Source organism: Hypanus sabinus, chromosome 4, assembly GCF_030144855.1.
Source record: "Hypanus sabinus isolate sHypSab1 chromosome 4, sHypSab1.hap1, whole genome shotgun sequence".
Taxonomy (NCBI): Eukaryota; Metazoa; Chordata; class Chondrichthyes; order Myliobatiformes; family Dasyatidae; genus Hypanus; species Hypanus sabinus.
The window spans coordinates 46,692,986-46,715,074 of NC_082709.1; the positions used below are offsets into that span (position 1 = coordinate 46,692,986).

The following is a 22,089-nucleotide window of genomic DNA, read 5'->3' on the forward strand; positions in this document are numbered from 1 at the left end:
CAGCTTCAGCGGCAGGTTGCTGTCAATGCAATGCTCCTCAGACAGGATGAAGAGATCATTACTCCCCAACGCCATTCGGCTCTACAATTCAACCACCAGGGGCAAGACATGTTAAAGTGCCGGGGTTAGGACTGAGCTTAAGTTACCACTCAATGCACTTTAGTAAACTATTTAAGAACTTTTTAAAAGCTATTTATTAATGCTTTTTGGGAGGGTGATTTTAGATGCATATATTTATACTGAGTTAAATACTGTCTGTAATTAGTTTTGCTACAATAAGTGTATGGGACACTGGAAAAATGTTGAATTTCCCCTTGGAGATGAATAAAGTACCTATCTATCTATCTATTGAAGAATTGTCTATGTGTTTCCAAACCCCCGGTCAAATATCAAATTAAGCATTCCCATGAATGAGGTAAGTCACTAGAGACCAAGCAGTGAATTTTAATTTGGCTTGCAACACTGGGCAGTGCAACTCTTCTTCAAGACCTCAGATCCTCCCAAAAACTCCATTCTTGGTCATTGGTATCATGAAAGGCAGAAGAAATTGTGTTTCATGTGCAGCTGAAAGAGGTTGGCTTGTTCTATTGCAGAAATTCTTTTTCTCTGTACAATAGTAAAATAGCAAACATCGATGTCAGGAATTTTTGGACTGGGAATATTACAAGAGAAAAAAAGCTTCAAGTGAAATCTTTGCTGTTGATACTATAAAACCATGTTGATGTTCTCATTGCAAGAGCTAGTTCAAATGAATTTGAAATAAGTTATTATTACCATTTAATAGAAGTTTTGTTATAAAGTTTAAAAAGCATCCAGTCAGCAGTTCATAGATTTGTTTTACTTTAAATACTTTACGAGTGCACAAGGTATTCTCAAGAGACAAAGAAATGTGAGTCTTTATAATCACAATAGGTTAACTGAAAATCTTTTTTAATAAGAAAATATATATTTCCTGCACAGACACCATGAATGTGAGTACATTATACTGTTATCACAATATACCCTTGTTAATACAGGACATAACTAACGTTTCATAACCGGTGTTATAAAACACTCTAAGAAGCCACACTTTATTAATAGACTTCTGTCAATTGAGCTTGAAATGACATCATATAAATGTGATAGTCTCTTCGCAATATATTACATAGACAGTGCTGTTAAAACACCTGGGTATAAAGGCTGAAACCTATTCAAATCAGCTACAAGTATATACAAAAACTGAAATAGATCAGTTGAAAATGCAATGTAAGAAAACAATCCATTGGGAGTGTACTTAAAATGTAGTGGTCGCAATTTACTTTTAAAAAAGTGTTTTTAGGATATTTTTTAAAAATGTTTACATATTCAAATCATTCATGCTTGGTGAAAATATTTCAACCTTTGATTTGCAATTTTCCATCCATATTTCAATACACAATCCAAAAATTACCTGCTGACATAAAGAAAACGGCTGAAGTAGCCAGGCATTAACACATGCAGCAACCATGACAACACAAGTATGAACAAACACTGGAAATTTCAATACAAATCCTTACAAAGCTTTCTTTTTTTTTATTTGCCAAGAACCAGAAGGGAAGCCTCTTTTTGTACTCCTGTGCTAAACCCAGTAGTTTACAAATACTAGTAGATTTTATGTGGCAGCAAAAGACTAGACAGCTACTAAAAGTAAAATGTCAACATTGAGAAAAGGGATTAAAACTTAAAGAGACAGATCGAAGAATTGTGAAAGAGATATTTCAATTAAAACTCAACTAAATTAAGAGAAAACTGCATTCTTTTTGAATGGCCTACACAGGTATTATTTCAACACTATACTCAAAGTTTTTTCCCAAGCATAGCTTCCATCTAAAATATTTGATTAAGCTTTTATTTTTAACTATTGTCTGAAAACAATAGCTCAAGGTAAAAGTTTCATTCTGCCAGCAGTGACAATTCTAGTCTAGCATTGTGAACATTATGAAAATGTCAATGTTCAGGTAAGCGGATGCACAAGTCTTTTAGACAGCAAAATCCATTTGTAAATACAACTTTGTTTATCTGCAATACCAGAAACACCAATCAGGTGGCACAAAAGCTGTCAATGTTGGCAGAATTTGCCATGTTTCAGGATGCAGAGCTGATTTGTAGTGGGCATCCATAATGCCAAGATAGGACAGTTTTCCTGAAAGTGATTTGATGATGTTGCTCACCTTAAATACAGATCTATGCACGATATACATACAAAGCAACACACAACACTCGACCCTGAAAACACGTCCAGTTAGTAGCACTGACATCTGGTTTTAGTTTGCACTGGACAAAACTACCACAATCTTTTCAACACAGCCTACTTTTTCTTCAAGTATAATGCCAAAAAGTCAAAGGAAAAGGCAGCAGTGCTACTAAAAGGAGTCAATGAAAGTGAGAGAGAGAATTGCTTCATTATCTGTCTCTGAGTTGGATTTATACCTGGATCTTGATGTGAAGGCTGGTGACCGGTACATCTATGTTCCCCTTCCCCAAGGAAGATCTTTTGGGATTACCAAAAGTTAGAATACATTTCCCAACGGTACCTGTGTAGGCCTATAAACAAATGCAGTTCCAAATAAAGATAACTGTGGTTCATCAAGTTCACACAATATTTTACATACTCTACAGAGCGTCAAACAGAATCACAAACTTTTTTCACACTTTTTAAATATTACATTCTCTTTTGGGTGTTTTGTGTAGGTGAAGTCTTTACACCAGGTACAACCTTCATTCAGCAAACAAAATACTACCCAGAAAAATCTGTAGAAAACACTATTAAAAACAAAATTCAAAAAAGTAACCAATCACACACTAAATAGCTGCAGCAAGAGCAGATTTTTTCAGGTTCAAAGGGAAGGGAAAACAAACATTCTGTAAGGTAACTTTTTGTGTAAGCAGTCATAGAAGATTGGAATTTTCTCTGCTGCATTGTTCCATATTTTCTTCCTGAACGACTAATAGTTCTTCATGAATCACTGCACACAAAAACTGCAGTCCAAGGTGACTTGTGCAAAAATGGGTCAGGGATGGGCTCTCCACTGAACCTCCCACCTGCTGTCCATTTAGAGCTTCAGATTGGATCCCAACAGGTTGGCTACTCATGACAAAAATTGCTGCAGTGCTGTTTTTGCCCTGTAATAAATTCAAAATTAGTTTTTGAAATGCTGTTCTTAATGTACTCACCTAGGATTCCATTAAAGTGTTTATTTAAACTCAATAAATATAAATGTGATTAATGTGGTTAGGCAGTAAAATGAGAATCATAGTTCCTACAGTAACACAATTAATCTCCACATAGATATTCATTTTATTACCAGCTCTTATGTGCAAGGAGTGGGCACAACAGTGTTTTAGTGAACTCACCAAAATAATGTGACACTATATTTAAAAAAATGCAGCATGTATTTGTTACCATTAAACATCTAATACTAAATGAACCATTAACTGATTTTTAAAAATACCAAATTACTGCTAAGAGAGAATCTACCATTAATGAAAATACATTCAAACCATAACCATACAAATTATGTGAATAAATAATTCAAGACAACGCTCAGATCAATTCTATATTTCATACATAATTTCAAACATAAATTGAGAACAGGCTCAGAAGAGCCAGAAAGGCTGAAGAAGAGCAGAATTAAACAGACATTGCTGCTCCAAAACTTAATGAGGGAGTGAATATACTTTTGTTTTCTTCTATGTCCCCTTAAATGCAAGACTTTGCTTGTGCAGAATGTATTTAAATTTGTTCCACTTTCAAATGATTGCACTAGTGAGGTTTCTAAATTAACAGACATAAAATTTCAAACATAAGCACAGAAGAAATAACAAGACAGTTATTTTTTGCACATGTTGTTTGATAGCATTTGACATTAACCAACTGATAAAATCTATTTCAGCCAACACAAGCTTCAAGACAAATTTTGTCAATGCTTACTTGTCAGAAAGGTTGAGATCTGTAGTTTGAACCAATTTATGCAAAATATCTACTACTCCCAACTCTCTCAGCTTATCCTGACGTTCATGAGAACCTAACAAAATGCAAGTTACAACTTCATTAACATCTTTTAATGCAATAAATGGAATAGCATAGATCATACAAATTAAAACTATCTCATTAGCATTTTCTTTGCACTTTTAAGTAATAGCAAAGTACAATAAAATCCTTACAAAAGCACTTCTATGGGTACTTAATGGCTTATACAAAACAACACTGCATTTTTCTTAACTGAGGAACATGCTTAGTTGCCAGCTTTGTTTTAAAAAGCCTTCTAAAGGAAAATGTAAACAAGTAATATTCATATGGGTTCTGTTTTCAAGACAATGGAAAAAGTAGCACTGTGGCTCGTTTAGTACAATCCAGAGAAAAATGCTTAAAATGAAAGTTGAGGAAGGGAAGAGAAGTTTTAAAGGAGAGGAGAGAAGGGATGGGAGAAAAGAAGAGCTGGGAGGGAGGGGAAAAAAGAAAAGAGCTGGGACGAAAGGGGAGAAAGGAAGAGAGCTGTGAGGGAGGAGAAAAAGGAAGAGCTAGGAGGGAGGGGAAAAAAGAAAAGAGCTGGGAGTAAGGGGAGAAAAGAGAGCTGGGAGAGAGCTGAAAGGAAGAGTGGAGGAAAAAGAGAGCTGCAATAGAGGAAACAGAACTAAGGGAACTGGGACAATGAAGACTCAAGGAGAGGTTCTAAAAGTAAGTTTTAGCTGAAGAAAAGGCTGCCGGAAAGACTAGGTGCATGAATGTTCCATGTATAAGTGGGGTAATTGGTGTACAATGGACAATCATGTTAAAAAAAATTGTGTGACTACCTTCCACACTTCAGAATCAGAATGGAAGCAAGACAGCCTGCCTATGCAAAAAGAGGAACTATTGGGATACAACCTGAGGCCTAGAGCATTGATTGAAATGCCAATTTTCCAAATCTCATCATGGTAGCTGGGAATTATAATTTCAAGGAATTAAATAAATTTGGAAATTCTAATAAAAGGACACGTGAACCGGATATGGTTTATGAAAATCTGGCAGTTTTATGGTCTTCATTACTGATAATATTTTCTTATACTAAATTTATTATTTCAATTTAAGTTCCCCAGCTACCATGGATGGATTCAAATTCAAGCCTCCGAATTTATACTTAAGCTCTTTTGATTGAAACTTATAATAATTTTATGACTTTACACTGTCCTGCTGCAAAAAAAATCTTCATGATATACACGACAGGTCAGTGATAATAAGCTGATTGTCATTCTGATAATTCATCTTGTTCTCAAAGCAAAATTCATATTAAAAAACTATCCAATGCAGATAATCAGCCTCATACAGTTAGGATATCCTCAGGAACAAAGCTGACAATAACTTATGACAAATATTCCAGCTAAATAACATTTTTGTCACCCCAAGCACCCTTAATTTTAAAGAGAGCTACTGATCTTACCTTCCTCTTCACTCCATATAAGATTAGATATACAAAAAGTAGCAGCCAACTGGAGTTTTACATTTGAATGACCCTGGAAAATAATTTTTTATGTTAATACACAGAAAAGGCTAACTGAAAACAAAACATATTTAATGCTAGTTTCTCATTCCACAAAAATCACTCTCAGAATATTGGCAATAGGGAAATGTGATTGGGAAGTTTATATTCAAGGACGAGGAAGAAAGGAGATATTAGCAAAGACAGGGAAGAAGATTTCAAAAAAAAAGGTGATGACTCGGATCTAATGTTGATCTTTAAAGACTTGTTATGGTACAGAAATAAGCAATGCAATAGTGGATATACCTTTAAAAAAGATAATGAATAGAATAGTGAATAATTTTGCCAGCTTTAAGCAAGGCGACACACTAAGAAAGTTGACCTGGTGCAATAATTCTGTCATCCAGATCAAGATACAAATTTAAATTAGCGAATCCAACACCAACCCCTGCAGGATATCACTAGTCTCCAGCAGCCAACCAGAAACGGCTCCTTTTATTGTCACTCTTTGCAGTTTGTCAACTAATCTTCTGTCCGTGCTAGGTCTCTCCTGGAATACCATGAGCTCTTGTTGAAAAGCCTCATGTTATACATCTTGTTAAAGGCCTTTTGAAAATACAAGCAAACAACATCCACTGGCTCTCCTTTGTCTATCTTTCTTGTTATTTCCTCAAAGAATTTCAAAGATGTGTCAGGCAATATTTCCCCGAGAAAATAATGCTAACTTTGGCATATATTATTCAGAGGCCCGAAACCACATCCTTAATAATGGAAACTATCATCTGGCCAACCATGATATTAGGCTACACACACAAAATGCTGGTGGAACACAGCAGGCCAGGTAGCATCTATAAGAAGCACTGTCGACATTTCGGGCTGAGACCCTTCGTCAGGACTAACCAAAAGGAGAGATACTAAGAGATTTGAAAGTAGTGGGGGAGGGGGAAATACGAAATGATAGGAGAAGACCGGAGGAGGTGGGATGAAGTTAAGAGCTGGAAAGGTGATTGGAGAAAGTGATACAGAGCTGGAGAAGGGAAAAGATCATGGGACAGGAGGCCTCGGGAGAAAGAAGGTGGGGGGAAGCACCAGAGGGAGATGGAGAACAGGCAGAGTGATGGGCAGAGAGAGAGAGAGAAAAAAAAACAACTAAATATGTCAGGGATGGGGTAAGAAGGGAAGGAGGGGCATTAACGGAAATTAGAGAAGTCAATGTTCATGCCATTGGGTTGGAGGCTACCCAGCTGGTATATACGGTGTTGTTCCTCCAACCTGAGTTTGGATTCATTTTGACAGTAGAGGAGGCCATGAATAGACATATCAGAATGGGAATGGGACGTGGAACTAAAATGTGTGGCCACTGGGAGATCCTGCCTTCTCTGGCGGACCGAGCGTAGGTGTTCAGTGAAATGGTCTCCCAGTCTGCATCGGGTCTCACCAATATATAAAAGGCCACATCAGGAGCACCGGACGCAGTATACCACACCAGCTGACTCACAGGTGAAGTGTCGCCTCACCTGGAAGAACTGTCTGGGGCCCTGAATGGTGTTGAGGGAGGAAGTGTAAGGGCAGGTGTAGCACTTGTTCTGTTTACAAGGATAAGTGCCAGGAGGGAGATTGGTGGGAAGGGATGGGGGGGACGAGTGGACAAGGGAGTCGCATAGGGAGCAATCCCTGCAGAAAGCAGAAAGAGGGGAGGAGGGAAAGATGTGCTGGGTAGTGGGATCCTGTTGGAGGTGGCAGAAGTTACGAAGAATTATACATTGGACCTGGAGGCTGGTGGGGTGGTAGGTGAGGACATTTAGAACCCTATCCCGAGGGGGGTGGTGGGCGGATGGGGTGAGGGCAGGTGCGGGAAATGGGAGAGATGCATTTGAGAGCAGAGTTGATGGTGGAAGAAGGGAAACCCCTTTGTTTAAAAAAGGAAGACATCTCCTTCGTCCTGGAATGAAAAGCCTCATCCTGAGAGCAGATGCGGCAGGGATGAAGGAACTGTGAGAAGGGGATAGCATCTTTGCAAGAGACAGGGTGGCTATTATAGGCTATTTGGCCTATAATTTCCTGTCTCCCCCCCCCCTTTCTTAAAGAGTGGACCAGAGACCATAATATATAGGAGCAGAATTAGTCCATCGGTCCATCAAGTCTGCTCTGCCATTTCATCATGGTTGATCCCATATTCCTCTCACCCTTAATCTCCTGCTTTCTCCCCGTAACCCTTCATCCCCAGACTAATCAAGAATCTATCAACCTCTGCCTTAAATATCCCCAATGATGTGGCCTCCACAGCCACCTGTGGCAATGAATTCCAGATTCACCACTCTCGGGCTAAAGAAATTCCTCACCTCCATTCTAAATGGATATTCCTCTATTCTCAGATTGTGTCCTATGGTTTTACACTCTCCCACCATAGGAAACATCTTCTCCACATCCACTCTGTCCAGACCTTTCAATATTCAATAAGTTTCAATGAGATCCCTCCTCATTCCTCTGAATTCTAGTGAGCATAGGCCCAGAGCCATCAAACTCTCCTCAAAAGCCTTTCAATCCTGGAATCATTTTCATGAACTTCCTTTGAACCCTCTCCAATGTCAGCACATCCATTCCTAGATAAGGGGCTCAAAAATGCTTGCAATACTCCACACAAAATGCTGGTGGAACACAGCAGGCCAGGCAGCATCTATAGGGAGATTTCCTCATGTTTGCAATACTCCAAGTGAGGCCTCTGCAGTGCTTTATTTGCCTTCCTCATCACCAAGTCAACTTGCAAATTAATCTTTAGTGAATCAAGCACGAGGACTCCCAAGTCCTTTTGCACCTCTGATTTAAATTCTCTGTTTAGAAAACAGCCTACTTTTATTTCTTCTACCAAAGTGCATGACCATACATTTCCTGACACTATTCCACTGCAACTACTTTACCAATTCTCATAATCTCATAATGCATTGGTAATCATTTTCCAATGTTCCTTAGATTCAGGATCAGTTCCTGAAGATTGGAGAGTGGCTAATGTTATCCCACTTTTCAAGAAGGGAGGGAAGGAGAAAACGGAGAACTATCGCCCTGTTAGCCTAACGTCAGTCGTGGGGAAGATGCTTGAGTCCATTATTAAGGACGAAATAGTGGCACATCTTGATGGCAGAAATAGGATTAGGCCGAGCCAGCGTGGATTTACCAAGGGCAAATCATGCTTGACTAATCTGTTGGAGTTTTTTGAGGGTGTAACAAGGATGTTAGACGAGGGTAAGCCAGTGGATGTTGTGTACCTAGATTTTCAGAAGGCATTCGATAAGGTGCCACATAGGAGATTGGTGAGTAAAATCAGAGCTCATGGCATTGGGGGCAGGGTTTCAACATGGATAGAAAACTGGTTGGCAGATAGAAAGCAAACGGTAGCAGTGAATGGGTGTTTCTCGGACTGGCTGGAGGTGACTAGTGGGGTACCACAGGGCTCTGTATTGGGACCACAGCTCTTTACAATTTATGTCAACGATTTAGATGAGGGCATTGAAAACTATATCAGCAAGTTTGCTGACGATACTAAACTGGGTGGCAGTGTGACATGCGAAGAGGATGTTAGGAGAATACAGGGAGACTTGGATAGGCTGGGTGAGTGGGCAGATACTTGGCAGATGTCATTCAATGTGAATAAATGTGAAGTTATCCACTTTGGAAGCAGGAACAAGAGGGCAGAGTATTGTCTGAACGGTGTAGAGTTAGGTAAGGGAGAAATGCAAAGAGACCTAGGAGTCCTAGTTCACCAGTCAATGAAGGTGAATGAGCAAGTGCAACAGGCAGTGAAGAGGGCAAATGGAATGTTGGCCTTTGTTACAAGGGGAATTGAGTACAACAGCAAGGATGTCCTTTTGCATTTGTACAGGGCCCTGGTGTGACCACACCTGGAATATTGTGTACAGTTTTGGTCTCCAGGTTTAAGGAAGGACATTCTGGCAATTGAGGAAGTGCAGCGTAGATTCACTAGGTTGATTCCTGGGATGGCAGGGCTGTCTTACGCAGAGAGATTGGAGAGATTGGGCTTGTACACGCTGGAATTGAGGAGATTGAGAGGGGATCTGATTGAAACGTTTAAGATATTTAAAGGATTTGATAGGATTGAGGCAGGAAATATGTTCCAGATGTTGGGAGAGTCCAGTCCCAGAGGGCAAGGATTGAGAATAAGAGGTCAGTTATTTAAAACAGAGTTGAGGAAGAGCTTCTTCTCCCAGAGAGTTGTGGAGATGTGGAATGCACTGCCTCGGAAGACGGTGGAGGCCAATTCTCTGGATGCTTTCAAGAAGGAGCTAGATAGATATCTGATGGATAGGGGAATCAAGGGATATGGGGACAAGGCAGGGACTGGGTATTGATAGTGAATGATCAGCCATGATCTCAGAATGGCGGTGCAGACTCGAGGGGCCGAATGGTCTACTTCTGCACCTATTGTCTATTGTCTAATCTATCTAAGTCCTTCTGCTTCCTCAGCACTATCTGCCCCTCCAAGAGTGGTGTGACATTTGCAATTTTCCAATCCTCCAGAACCATACCAGAATTTAATGATTCCTGAAAGATCACTACTAATCCCTCGCAATCTCTTCAGCTACCTTCCTCAGCATCTTGAGGGGTAGTCAATCTGGTCCAGGTAACTTATTGATCTTCAGACCTTTCAGCTTTCCACAGACTTTCTCCTTAGTCATAGCGACCACAATCACTTCTGCCCTGACACACTCAAATTTCTGGTATGCTGCCATAGTGAAGACTGTCATAAAATACTTATTCAGTTTATCCACCATTTCTTTGTTCCCCGTTACGACTTCCAAGCATTATTTTACAGCGGTCCAATGCCTACACTTGGATCTCAAGAATCTTCAGATATCTGAAAAAGCTGTTGGTATTTTGTTTTATTTTATTGCCAGCTTACATTCATAATTCAGCTTTTTCTTTCCTTATTACCTTTTCAGTTGCAATCTATTGGCTTTTCCTAGAGTCATATAGCACAGAAGCAGGCTCCTCGGCGCAAATGGTCCATGCCAGAAATTATTTTAAGAGCTTCCCCATCCTCTAGCTTCTCACGAACATTTAGTTGGAGGAAATGTCTACATCCCCAATAATGAATTTCCTTCAAACAACTCAGAGACAGCGGAGAACTCCAGAGAGAAGATGATGAAATGGAACAAGAGATCAAGAGCACATGTGAGGAATCACATGGTTTTGGATGAAGGATAGTGTGGAACACTGCGTTAAGGGCTACAGATGTCAGGATGAATGAACTGAAATAACTTGCTTGAATCGTTTCACTAGTAGAACCTGTGGTTTCAAACCTGGCTGAAAGCATGATTGGAGTAATCAAGACAAGACCCTAATACAAGAAAGATCATGACAGATTTGGGAGATGACAACACATACAGTACCATAAGGACTTTAGAAGGAAAGTGCAGCTTAAGCTTGGGTAAAAAGTTTATAAAGTTGTTCAAACTAAAGCAAAGTATATTTCAAATTTTATAAGTTTAATGTTAAATCGACTGCTAATGAAATTTTCTATAAAATGTATGGCATAAATGCGTACCACATATTTAAAATATGAAATTAAAACATAAACAGTTAATATATAATTTAGATTTCCAAATTTCAGGAAGAAATTTGATTTTCCTGTAAAATTTCATAAATATATATATATAAAATGTTTTAATAAAAATCTTTAATAAAAAAGAAGTTTTAATAATCTTTTCGCAACCAGAAGACTGAACTTTCAGGTTTAGGTACAAGAAAGAGAAGGTATGGTTTTTAAAGCAATGGTAGAAATAGAACCTTATAGATCAAATATCAGATTCCACAAGTGCAGTCACACTGATACAATGAACTTCATTCACAATAAAATATCTAGAAAGATATCAGTTTGATGAAGAAGTACAATATTTAAGAAAATTCTATTATGCATGGATATTTTTGTTGGTGTGTCATAAAAAATAAAGTCCTAGATTAATTTAAAATTATATTATAAAATTAAATCTAACAGTTTCTATGATTTTAAAAATTGCCCTGCTGGTGTTTGTAGCAGATAAAATTCCCTTAAGCAATTGCCTCTTACACGTAAAAACATCAGGCATAGCACAGCACAAGTGTTCCCAACCTGGAGCCCACAAACACTTTGCTTAATGGTTTTGGCATTAAAAAAAAGTCTGGGAAGCTGTGGTATAGCACTTTCACTCTGAGTTCAACAATGACAGCATTTGTTTACAAATATAATCAAATACTGAAACAGTAAATGATTATCAGTACCAAAGTGAAAATATATATTATTTTTTCTAAAATTTAAGGGAAAAAAATGACTTACCATGTAGTATTTGATTTTTTGCAAAATATCATCATTTGTCATGATGAGCTCCTTTGCAGTTGTTCCATCTGCTATGTTAGCAAGTATGCATAATGTCTAAATGATATTAAAAATAACATTTTTTCAGTAAATCAGCAGAGATGCAAAATATACAGTATGAGAGCTCAGGTCAGTGATTAATACAGAATTAAGTAAACTTTTATCATCAGTAAGGCCTCAAATAAACAAGCCAATTTTTATAGAGAAGGCAACTAAATATATTTCTGAATTGGAAGCAAAATCATATTAGAGACAGAATCAGCATAATGCACTTTTTCACTGTTCCTAATTAAGAATAAAACGTGAAAATACATTTTGCAACATAAAATATGTAAACACGCTCCTATGTCCGGAGCATTGTTAAGTTTCTGCACCATACAACCTTCATTTGGACAGCACATTTAATCTTTCTAATGTAATGGAGTGACTAGGTTGGTCAAAAGGATGATGCCAACAAACTAACAATCTCTAACAAGAAGAAGGACTACGGCAACAGGCGCATGGGAATATCCCCCATCCGTGGACTCCCCTTAATTCACACATGATCATGGCTAACACTAGATTCATGTACAATCAATTCTTTGACATGCCCTTACCAGCCACTTGGGAAAAAATTATTGCACTTTTCTTGTGCAGATCTCATAAAGCTAACATGCGTAGGTCCAACCTTAGCAGCAAATTTAGCATTAAATCTCACCACAAGGATAGCTTAGAAAATGGTGGAATTATATGGCAGCCTTCTCAACCATATTCTGGCTTGGCTAGTTATCAAGATTTCAATTTTCCATTATTTACAGACATACAAAAACATTATAAAACCATTTGAAGTTAATTAAATGATTTTTAAATATTCCTAAGATAGGTGCTGGGGAATTGGAAAAAAAAGTTCCACACTTACAAAGGAATTCAAGACCTCCAAGTTTATGTTCCCACATTTACAGCTCATTAACACTGGCTGATTTACTCCATAAAAGTTGGCTCCTCCATTTCAAATCTGATTTTGTAAAGTCCAGTATCCCAATATCAGCATTTAAAAGCAACAGGCTAGATAGCTCAATTCTGTTATGCATTTTTAAAAATTTTTTACTTTTCATTCACATGCACTTTCTCAACAACACCCTAAATTATAGTATCAATAACCACATGGCTGCTGCAGGTTCCTATATTTCTGGAGCATCAGACTGCTAGTCCAACATCAAATACCAAATGAACAAAATTCTTTTCCAGTCAAATGTTGGAAAAACTGGGTGCCGTTAATCCTTTTCATAAGGTCCATTCCCTTGCCATTGTTACGAATGAAGAGCAATTCTGATGGGCAGAAGGGTCCAGAATCGCCAATGCCCACTCCCTCCCCCTTTTGAGAATCGCAAGATCGCTATTAGTTCGGGTCTGAGACCCAGGAAAAGAGAGAGATACACATCATGTCAGTAATGAGAGACAGAGACACAGGATCACAGCAAAGGCAGTTGTTATAGACAACGCAGAATACACAACAAGGTGGAATGTCTCCTAACAAAAGCGGAATGGAACCGCTGATTATTGTTATTGTCTCTTGGAGCAGGAATTGTGTATTGAGTACTCTACTATTCATTGAAACCCCTCAGGGGACAACCAGAGTAGTCTGGTTGAGGGATTGCATCATCCCAACCTGATTGACATCTGAGACCCCGAGAGTAAGGATAAAAGTCGGGTCTGGGGAACACCCCTCGGACGCACCAGGAGAAACGCTAGAAATCCAGTGACAGCGTTTTATAGCGAAAGCCGGTGAGGGCTCGTGTGCATCCTCCCTTGCCTGGGTGGCGGGCTCATCACGGAAGAACAGTTTAGCTAAAGGAGAGGTCACAATTGAACGGCCACAACAACGAGACACCGACAGATCGAAATCATAAAGGAAGGTTGGCAAAAACAATAGCGGTAACTGTTCCCATTCTTCTATCACTCTCTCTCTCTCTCTCTCTCTCTCTCTCTCTCTCTCTCCAACAATTGCAACACAGCGACAAACACACACTGGAGCCTGTGTGAACTGAAACGAACTTTATATTTCCATCGGACAATTCATTATCCCCTAGACAACGATACAGCTTATTTCTTATTGATTATTATTATACCCGCACTTTTAGGTTTAGTATTGATGACGTATATTATCTGTATATTTGTATTAATATTATTTTTGTGTATTTTTACTAATAAATACTGTTAAAAATAGTATCATCAGACTCCAACGGACGCCTCTATCTTTGCTGGTAAGTAACCCAGTTACGGGGTTCGTAACACCACCATCTTCATTCCTTTCTCTGATAACTATCTAAAACTTAACCGAGGATGACATCATACTTCATCAATTACATGCCATTAGAAAGAACAATCATTTTGACCTTCACAAAACTGCATTAGCAGTCTTCCATTGCTCATCTGCTGAAACCCTCATTCACAACTTCATTACCTGTAACCTAAACCAGGTACTTTATTTCTACTCTTCATCAACATCCTAACTTCACCTATGTTCTAATCTGCACCAAAGTCTATTTAACTGCCACAGACTTACTCCTCCAAATCTCCACCAGCCTTACAATGCTCTAGGGCAGGGGTTCCCAACCTGGGGTCCAAGGCCCCCTTGCTTAATGGTATTGGTCCATGGCATAAAAAAGGTTGGGAACCCCTGCTTTAAGGTAACCTCTGTTCCTCAAATTGTGGTTACTTAAATTATCCACAATTTCAGTCCCTCTAAAGATGGCTTTGCTTTCAGCTGCTTAGGTCCTACAGTTTGGAAGACCTACTGTAAACCTTTCAATATTCCTGTTTCCTCCACCAAGATATTTCAACATCATACAATTCTACACTCCGTAGCCACTTTGTTATTTACAGGAAGTTTGAGGAGCTGTGCATTCAGAGATTCTCTTACGCAAACCATTGTTGTAACACGTGGTTATTTGAGTTACCGTCACCTTCCTGTCAGCTTGAACCAGTCTAGCCAGTCTCCCCTGACCTCTCTCATTAGCAAAGCACTTTCACCCACAGAAGTGCCGTACACTGGATTGTGTAATCCATTCTCTGTAAACTCTAGACTATTGTGTGAAAAAAATTCCCTCCAGAACAGCAGTTTCTGAGATACTCAGACCACCCCATCTAGCACTAACAATCATTCCATGGTCAGTCACTGGGATCATATTTCTTCCACCTTGTAAAGTTCGGTTTGAACAACTAAACCCCTTGACCAGGTCAGCATTCTTTTATGCATTGAGTTGCTTCCATATGATCAGCTGATTAGATATTTGCTTTAGCAAGCAGGTGCACTGGTGTACCTAATAAAGTGGCCACTGAGTATACATAAAATATTAAATTTTATTACCTAACATATTACATATTTTACCTAATATATAAACAATAATAGCTGCTGATAAATTGAAGCTTTTTAGTAACATAATTAAAGTGATTAATATTAATTCTAAAGTAAGTGCAATATAGCCCATGTAATTAGGTACATAATTAAAATTAAGTTATGAAAATCTGTTCTATTAGATCTATTTCTGCTAATAACAGCAATCTGTCAATTTTGCTGACTCAATATTACAATTGTTTTGCTGTATGTAGGCATGTTTACAATAAGTAGAAACTGTATAAAGCTATTCCAAAGTTTCCAAACTATTTTTTACTGTTAAATATAAACTATGAGCCAGCTGCAGGAATAACTGTATATATGTTAACCTATCTTAAATGGAACTGATGTATACAACCCAAGAAGTAACAGTGCTGCGATTAATGGGCTTTTATTGATGTGCAGAGCTGAAGCAGAACTGATATACTCTTAAAAGTAGACCCTTAACAAAATGAGGAGTAAAGGGATATTCAGCTATTTTGAATCATGATAAAAGACATACAAAGCCTTCAGAAATAGTGAAGAAAGAAGGGTCTGATGAGAATGGGTAGATCAACTTGTGGTGTTCCATAGGGGTCCACCCATTCTTTTCACAATATATGTCTACAATTTGGATAATGGAATTGATGGCTTTGTGACCAAGTCTGCATACAATACAAAGATAGGTGGAGGGGCAGGTAGTTCTGAGGAAGTAGAGAGGTTACAGAAGGACTTAGACAGATTAGGAGAATGACAAAGAAGTGGCAGATGGAGTACAATGTCAGGAAGAGTATGTCATGCAGTTTGGTAGAAGAAATAAAAGAGTTGATTATTTTCTATATGGAGAGGTACAAAGGGACTTGAGAACCTTGCACAGGATTCCCTAAAGGTTAATTTGCAGGTTCAGCCTGTGGAGATCAAGGCAAATACAATGTTAGCATTAATTTCAAGAGGACTAGAATATAAAAGCAAGGATGTAATGTTGAAACTTTATAAAGCACTGGTGAGGCTTCACTTGGGGTATTGTGAGCAGGTTGGGGCCCTTTATCTTAGACAGGATGTGTTGAAACTAGCAGAAGTTCAAAGGAGGTTCACAAAAATGATTCCAGGTTTGAACAGCTTATTATATGAGGAGTGTTTGATAGCTCTGGGTTTCTACTCACTGTAATTCAGAAGAATGGGGGTGACCTCATTGAAACCTATCAAATGTTGAAAGACGTCGAAAGCATGGGATCTTCCCTATGCTGGGAGAGTCTATGACCACAGGACAGAGCCTCAGAAAAGGAGGGGGGTGTCCTTTTATAACGGAGATAAGGAGGAATTTCTTTAGCCAGACAGTGCTGAATCTGTGGAATTCTTTGCCATAGGCAGCTGTGGAGGCCAAGTCTTTGTGCATTTTTAAGGCAGAGATTGATAGGTTCTTGACTGGTCAGGGAATGAAGGGATATGGGAAAAGGTAGGAGATTGGGACTGAGAGGAATAATCGATCAGCCATGATGAAATGATGGAGTAGACTCAATGGGCCAAATAGTTTAAAATGTTATGGTCTAAATCACAGTAACAAGAATTAAGTAGGGTTAGGGTTAGGGTTAGGTTGAGATTATGCAGGCAGTGGGCGTATCAGCCCTCTTGTGCTTTTTGATCTCGTCACTTGAGATTCAGTTTCACACGACCCTGCAACTTTGATCTGGCCCACACCTTCATTAACCAGGTCCAACACTTGCCTTTGTTGAATCTTGTCCCTCTCGGGTTATGGTTAGGGTTAGGGTTAGGATGCGAGTATGCGGGCAGTGGGCAAAATAACCCTCTAGTGTTTGTGGATCTCGTACTGGAGATGCCTATCACTTCACCCTGCCACTTTGTTTTTTGGCCCACGTTGTCATCATCTAGGTCCCCAACATGCCTTCATTGAGATCTTCCTCCTTGTTAACCTCCATTTTGGAGTTTAAGTTAAATTGGTGGAGTTATTATTTATGGATAGTGCTTTGGATTTGGGGGTTTTTTTAGTGACTGGGTGCTGTGATCTGGGGGTTGTGCAGCAGCTAATTGAAGGGTGTTTTTGGAGGAGGGACCAGCCAGGGTATAGAGTTAAATAATGGGGGTTGAGGATTCCTGGCAAAGGGAGGTGGGGCAGGGCGGCAAATGGCATTGTGGGGGGGGGCGGGTGTTCCTTTTCAGTGGGGGGGGGACTGGACTGGGAGCCTAACTGCTGGTGATCTTGGGTGAATCTGGCTCCTTGGTGGCATGGGGTTATGGGGGTGTGTAGCATGGTTGGAGATGTTAGGTTTAGGGATAGGGTAAAGGACTGTTATGTAAGCCTTTTTGTGTGGTGTGGATTGGGTTATTTAGGGTGCTGTCTGGTTCAGTTGGGGTGTGCAGTCCGTTGGAAGTTAGGGCTAGGGTACAGGGTCCGATTGGGAATGTTTGAGGGATGGCGCCGTACTGGTGATGTGAGGTGAACCTGGCTCCCTGGTGGGGAGAGGGTTCAGGTTTATGGGGGAGTATAGGAGGATTAGAGATGTTAGGATTAGGGGTATGGCTGAGAGGTGGGGCTGTCCCTTTTTTTTTGGGGGACTGGCTTGGGTAATTTGGGGTACTATCTGGTTTAGTTGGGGTGCTGCCTGTTTTAGTTGGGGTGTGCGTTCCCTTGGAAGTTAGGATTAGGTTGAAGTGTAGGGTTGGAGATGCTTGTGGGGTGGTGTGGTACTGGTAATGTAGGTTGGATCTGGCCCTCTGGTGGGGGGAGAGATGTTAGGGTTAGGGTTGATGCTGGGGTGGGGTGCAAGAGGGGACAGTGGGGGCGGTGTTATGTAAACTCCTTTTTGGGGGCTGGCTTGTGTTATTTGGGGTGCATGTTCCATAGGAAGTTAGAGTTAGGGTGAAGGGTGGGACTGGGAATGTTTGTGGGGTGGCGTGGTACTGGTGATGTGGGGTGAACAAGGCTCCCTGGTGGGGAGAGGCCTAGGGTTTGTGGGGGAGTGTAGGAGGGTTGGAGGTGTTGGGATTAGGGGTATGGCTGGGAGGTGAGCTGTCTTTTTTGGGGGCTGGCTTGTGTTATTTGGGGTGCTGTCCGATTTAGTTGGGGTGCGCGGTCCATAGGAAGTTAGGGTTAGGGTGAAGGGTGGGATTGGGAATGCTTGTGGGGTGGCATGGTGCTGGTGATGTGGGGTGGACATGGCTCCCTGGCGGGGGAGAGGCCTAGGGTTTATGGGGGAGTGTAAGAGGGTTGGAGGTGTCAGGATTAGGGTATGGCTGGGAGGTGGGGCTGTTCTTTGGGGACTGGCTTGGGTTATTTGGGGTGTGCGGGGGGGGGGGGGGGGTTGTCCTTGTAGTAGGAGGGAGGACTGAACCAGGAGTCTAACCGCTGGTGATATTGGGTAAATCTGGGTACTGGTGGTGTGGGGTGAACATAGCCTTCTGCCGGTGAGGGGCATAGGGTTTATGGGGGTGTGCTGAAGGGTTGGAGGTGTTGGGCCAAGGTGTGTTGCTTGGGTAGTGGGATCACGGGATCTTGTGGTGGTGGGAGGACTAGGATTGGGCTGCCCAAACTTATTGTGTAGTGAAGTGAACTTGGACCCCTGGTGGAGAGAGGGCACCGGTTTATGGGGGTGCGTAGGATGGTTGTAGTTGTTATGTTTAGGCATACGGCCAAGGAATGTGCATGTAGGCCACCCCATGGGGAGGTGGCCAGGGTTCACAGGGGTACCGTCTGGTTTAGTTGGGGTATGTGGTCCTTTGGACCTTAGGGTTAGGTTTGGGGGGGGGTAGGGTTGAGGGGGGGTTTCACTGAGTGGCGGAGGGTATAGCTGGTGGTGTGGGGTGGGTTTAGCTCCCTGGCGTGAAGAGCATCCGTGTTTATGGGCTGTGAAGATGTTAGTTTCAGGGCAGGGCCATGTGTTGGGAACGTATCCTACCCCCTGGGGGGGAAGCTGGGAGGTTGGGGCGAGTGCTGTGTTTGGATCAGACTGGTCGTTACGAGTCTATTCTTCCTAGTGTTTACCCCTCATAGAGTTATGATTTTTAACTTTATCCCTCTCTATTCTGTTTAGGTGGTACTATTTGGGGATTTAAGTTCTGTTTTGGGGCCTAGCTGTTAAGCTCCATTTCCAAAGTAAGAAGTCCCTTTCCTATTTAATGGCCCCCTGTCTCAATTTCATTTCTGAGTGAGTGACTGAAGGGGATCCTCTTCTTCCTCCTTACTCTGAGTTTCTCGATCTTTTTTAAGAAAATTTTTTTTTTGTGTTGGCTCTCTAGTGGGTATATCCTATCCGACTGGCCTAGCTTTTTAGGCCTCATTTAGGCCGTATGGGGAATAAGTCTGTAGTGTTTCAATCCATCTCCTCTCTGCTCTTTTTCTTTGGGCGTTTGACCAGTTTATGTTAGTTTCCAGGCCTAATATCTTTAAAGAGTACGTCCCATGCTTCTGTAAGTGCCTGCTAACTGGTCTGTTTTGGTTTCCCCTTCTGATGTTACTGAGGTGTCCCGTGGGTCTGGTTCTCAAGCTGTTGCCCATCTCCCCTATGTATATAATATGGCATTCTGTGCATAGGATTGCATATACTACATTCTTTTGTTCACAAGTTATCCTCTGCTCTATCTTGGCCCACTTTCCTGTGGCTCTGTTGTGTATGCTTTTTGAAATTCTCAGGTATATGCTTGCCCTGCAGTTTCCCACCTCACAGTTTGGCGCTGCTCGTACTTTGGTACTGACTAGTATGTCTTTCAGATTTCTACCCCTTTTGAAGGCTGAGACAATGGTGTATTGTCCCAGTGTCCCTGCTTCTGTTTTCAGTTCTTCAAAGTGTGTTTTGACCGTCCTGTGAATACCCACTGTATCCTGTTATCAAGGGTAGTTTCTGTGTTGTGATGTTCTGTGGTCGGGGATTTGTGATACTTTTCAGAAAGTCAGATTTGATGTGTCTAAGTCTCCTTCTGCTGTAGCCCCTGTGTCTAAGTGCAGAGAAGAGGATAGTTGTGGCCTGGTGGAAGTCCTCTGCCCTATTGCAAATGCAGTGAAACCGGGTCAGCTGTCCCTTGACAATGCCTCTGAAGGTGTGTTTGGGATGGTGGCTCTCTGTGTGTAGGAGGGTGTGTGTGTCTGTGGTTTTAAAGAATACCTTGGTAGCTAGTTTTTGGTTGCCATTTTCTGGTGCTAGTTTAAACACTGTAGTGTCCAGGAAGTCAATCTTCTCCCTATTTGTTGTGGCTTCAACCTTAATGGATGGATGATGAGTGTTTAGGATTTGAATAAATTCCTCTAATTCCCCCTCTGAGTGTGTCCACACTCCCCAGATGTCATCCAGATATCTATAGAGACACATGGGGTTTTTAGGGCACTTTGGATAGACTGTTTCCTCCCACCTTGCCATGTATATATTGGCATAGGCTGGAGCAAACTTCTTTCCCATTGCTGTTCCCTTGACTTGTGGGTAGAATTCATCATTGAATTCAAAGTCATTTTTAGTCAGGCTGAGGTGAAGGAGTTCTAGCAAGGCCTCGTCTGGTCTCCCTAGCTAAGGGTTCTTCCATAGGATATCCTTCACTGCCTCTATACCCCTGTCCGTTTCGATATTGGTGTACAGGCTTTCAATGTCCATGGTGAAGAGTATGGCCTCAGGGGGCACTGACATGGAATTGACTATCCGGACAAAGTGATATGTGTCCTTGATGTAGCTGGAGTGTTTCTGTGAGAGTGGATTAAGGCAGGCATCAATGAACTCCGCTATCCTGTATGACTCACTGCTGCAGTCTGACACGATGGGCCTGCCGGGTGGAATTTCCCCTGGAACATCCATGAGTCTGGGTTCTTGTGTATTTTGGGGAGGATATAAAACTTTCTTGCTCGTGGCTGTATCCCTGTCAGGTACTCTACTTGCTTCCCTTTGAGGTACCCAGTCCTTTCCAGTTCTTCCAAAATTTCTGTGTGTGTTTCCCAGTATATGGGTTCCTTTAGTTTCATGTAGTGCTCCGTGTTGTTTAATTGTCTGTGTGCCTCAAATAGGTATTGCTGTTTGTCCGTGATAACTATGCTGCTCCCTTTATCCACTGGTTTGATAACAATGTCCATGTTTTCCCTCAGTTCTGTCAGGGCTGTTCTCTCCTTCCTAGTTAGATTGGGCTTATCCTGTACTTCCCTCTCCCTCTCTATTATCTCACCCAGTGTGCTCTTAAATTCTAGAACAACTTCGGACCTGTACCTTCTCTTGGGCATCCAGTCTGAGGAAGGGGTGAAAGGGGTCTTTCTACGTTCTGACTCACCGAAATAGTCGACGAGTACCAATCTCCTGTAGAACTTATTCATGTCCCCCTCAATCTGCTCCTTATGGAGTTTTGCAGTCGATACAAAAGTGAGGCCCCTGTTCAGAACCTTTTGCTGGGTTTCTGTAGGGTTAGGGTTAGGTTTAGGGTTTTAAAGTGAGGTAAAAATATTTAAAGGAGACCTGAGGAAGAATGTTTCCATCCAAGGGATGACTGCAATCTGGAGTACACTATCTGAGAGAGTAGTGGAAGCAGATACTCTTACATTTAAGAAGCACCTGAATGAACACTTGAATTACCAAAGCTTAGCAGGCGATAGACAAAGTGCTGGTAAATGGGAAGGTTATAAACAGGTTCTTACTTGATGGTTGGCATAGATATTGTAGACAAAGAACATAATTCTGTGCTGTTTGACTCTATGACAACCCATAACACCAGAACGCATATACCTCACAGCTTCTAATACTAAAATGCACATAGATAACTGGCTGTCTAATAATCTTCCCTTCTCAGCACTCGTTAATAACACCCACAACTCAGATCACACAATCACATCTACTGAACATCATATATCATAATTTCCTCTTTGCCTCATGGCATAAGGTTACAGATTATCCTATTAAGCAGAAGGA

General features: G+C 40.9%; 1 protein-coding gene across 2 annotated transcripts in view; it reads right to left on the reverse strand.

Moving 5' to 3' along the window:
• Nucleotides 1-908: 908 nt before the first annotated feature.
• Nucleotides 909-22,089, reverse strand: part of armc8 (armadillo repeat containing 8) — a 140,189-nt gene continuing 119,008 nt past the window's right edge. For both annotated transcript variants that reach the window (XM_059967001.1, XM_059966999.1), the window contains exons 19-22: nucleotides 11,806-11,901; nucleotides 5,439-5,511; nucleotides 3,950-4,043; nucleotides 909-3,141 (exon numbers count right to left, since the gene is read on the reverse strand). In XM_059967001.1, coding sequence (XP_059822984.1) covers nucleotides 3,108-3,141; nucleotides 3,950-4,043; nucleotides 5,439-5,511; nucleotides 11,806-11,901 — 297 coding nt within the window. In that variant the 3' untranslated portion in view covers nucleotides 909-3,107. The remainder of the gene's footprint in view (nucleotides 3,142-3,949; nucleotides 4,044-5,438; nucleotides 5,512-11,805; nucleotides 11,902-22,089) is intronic.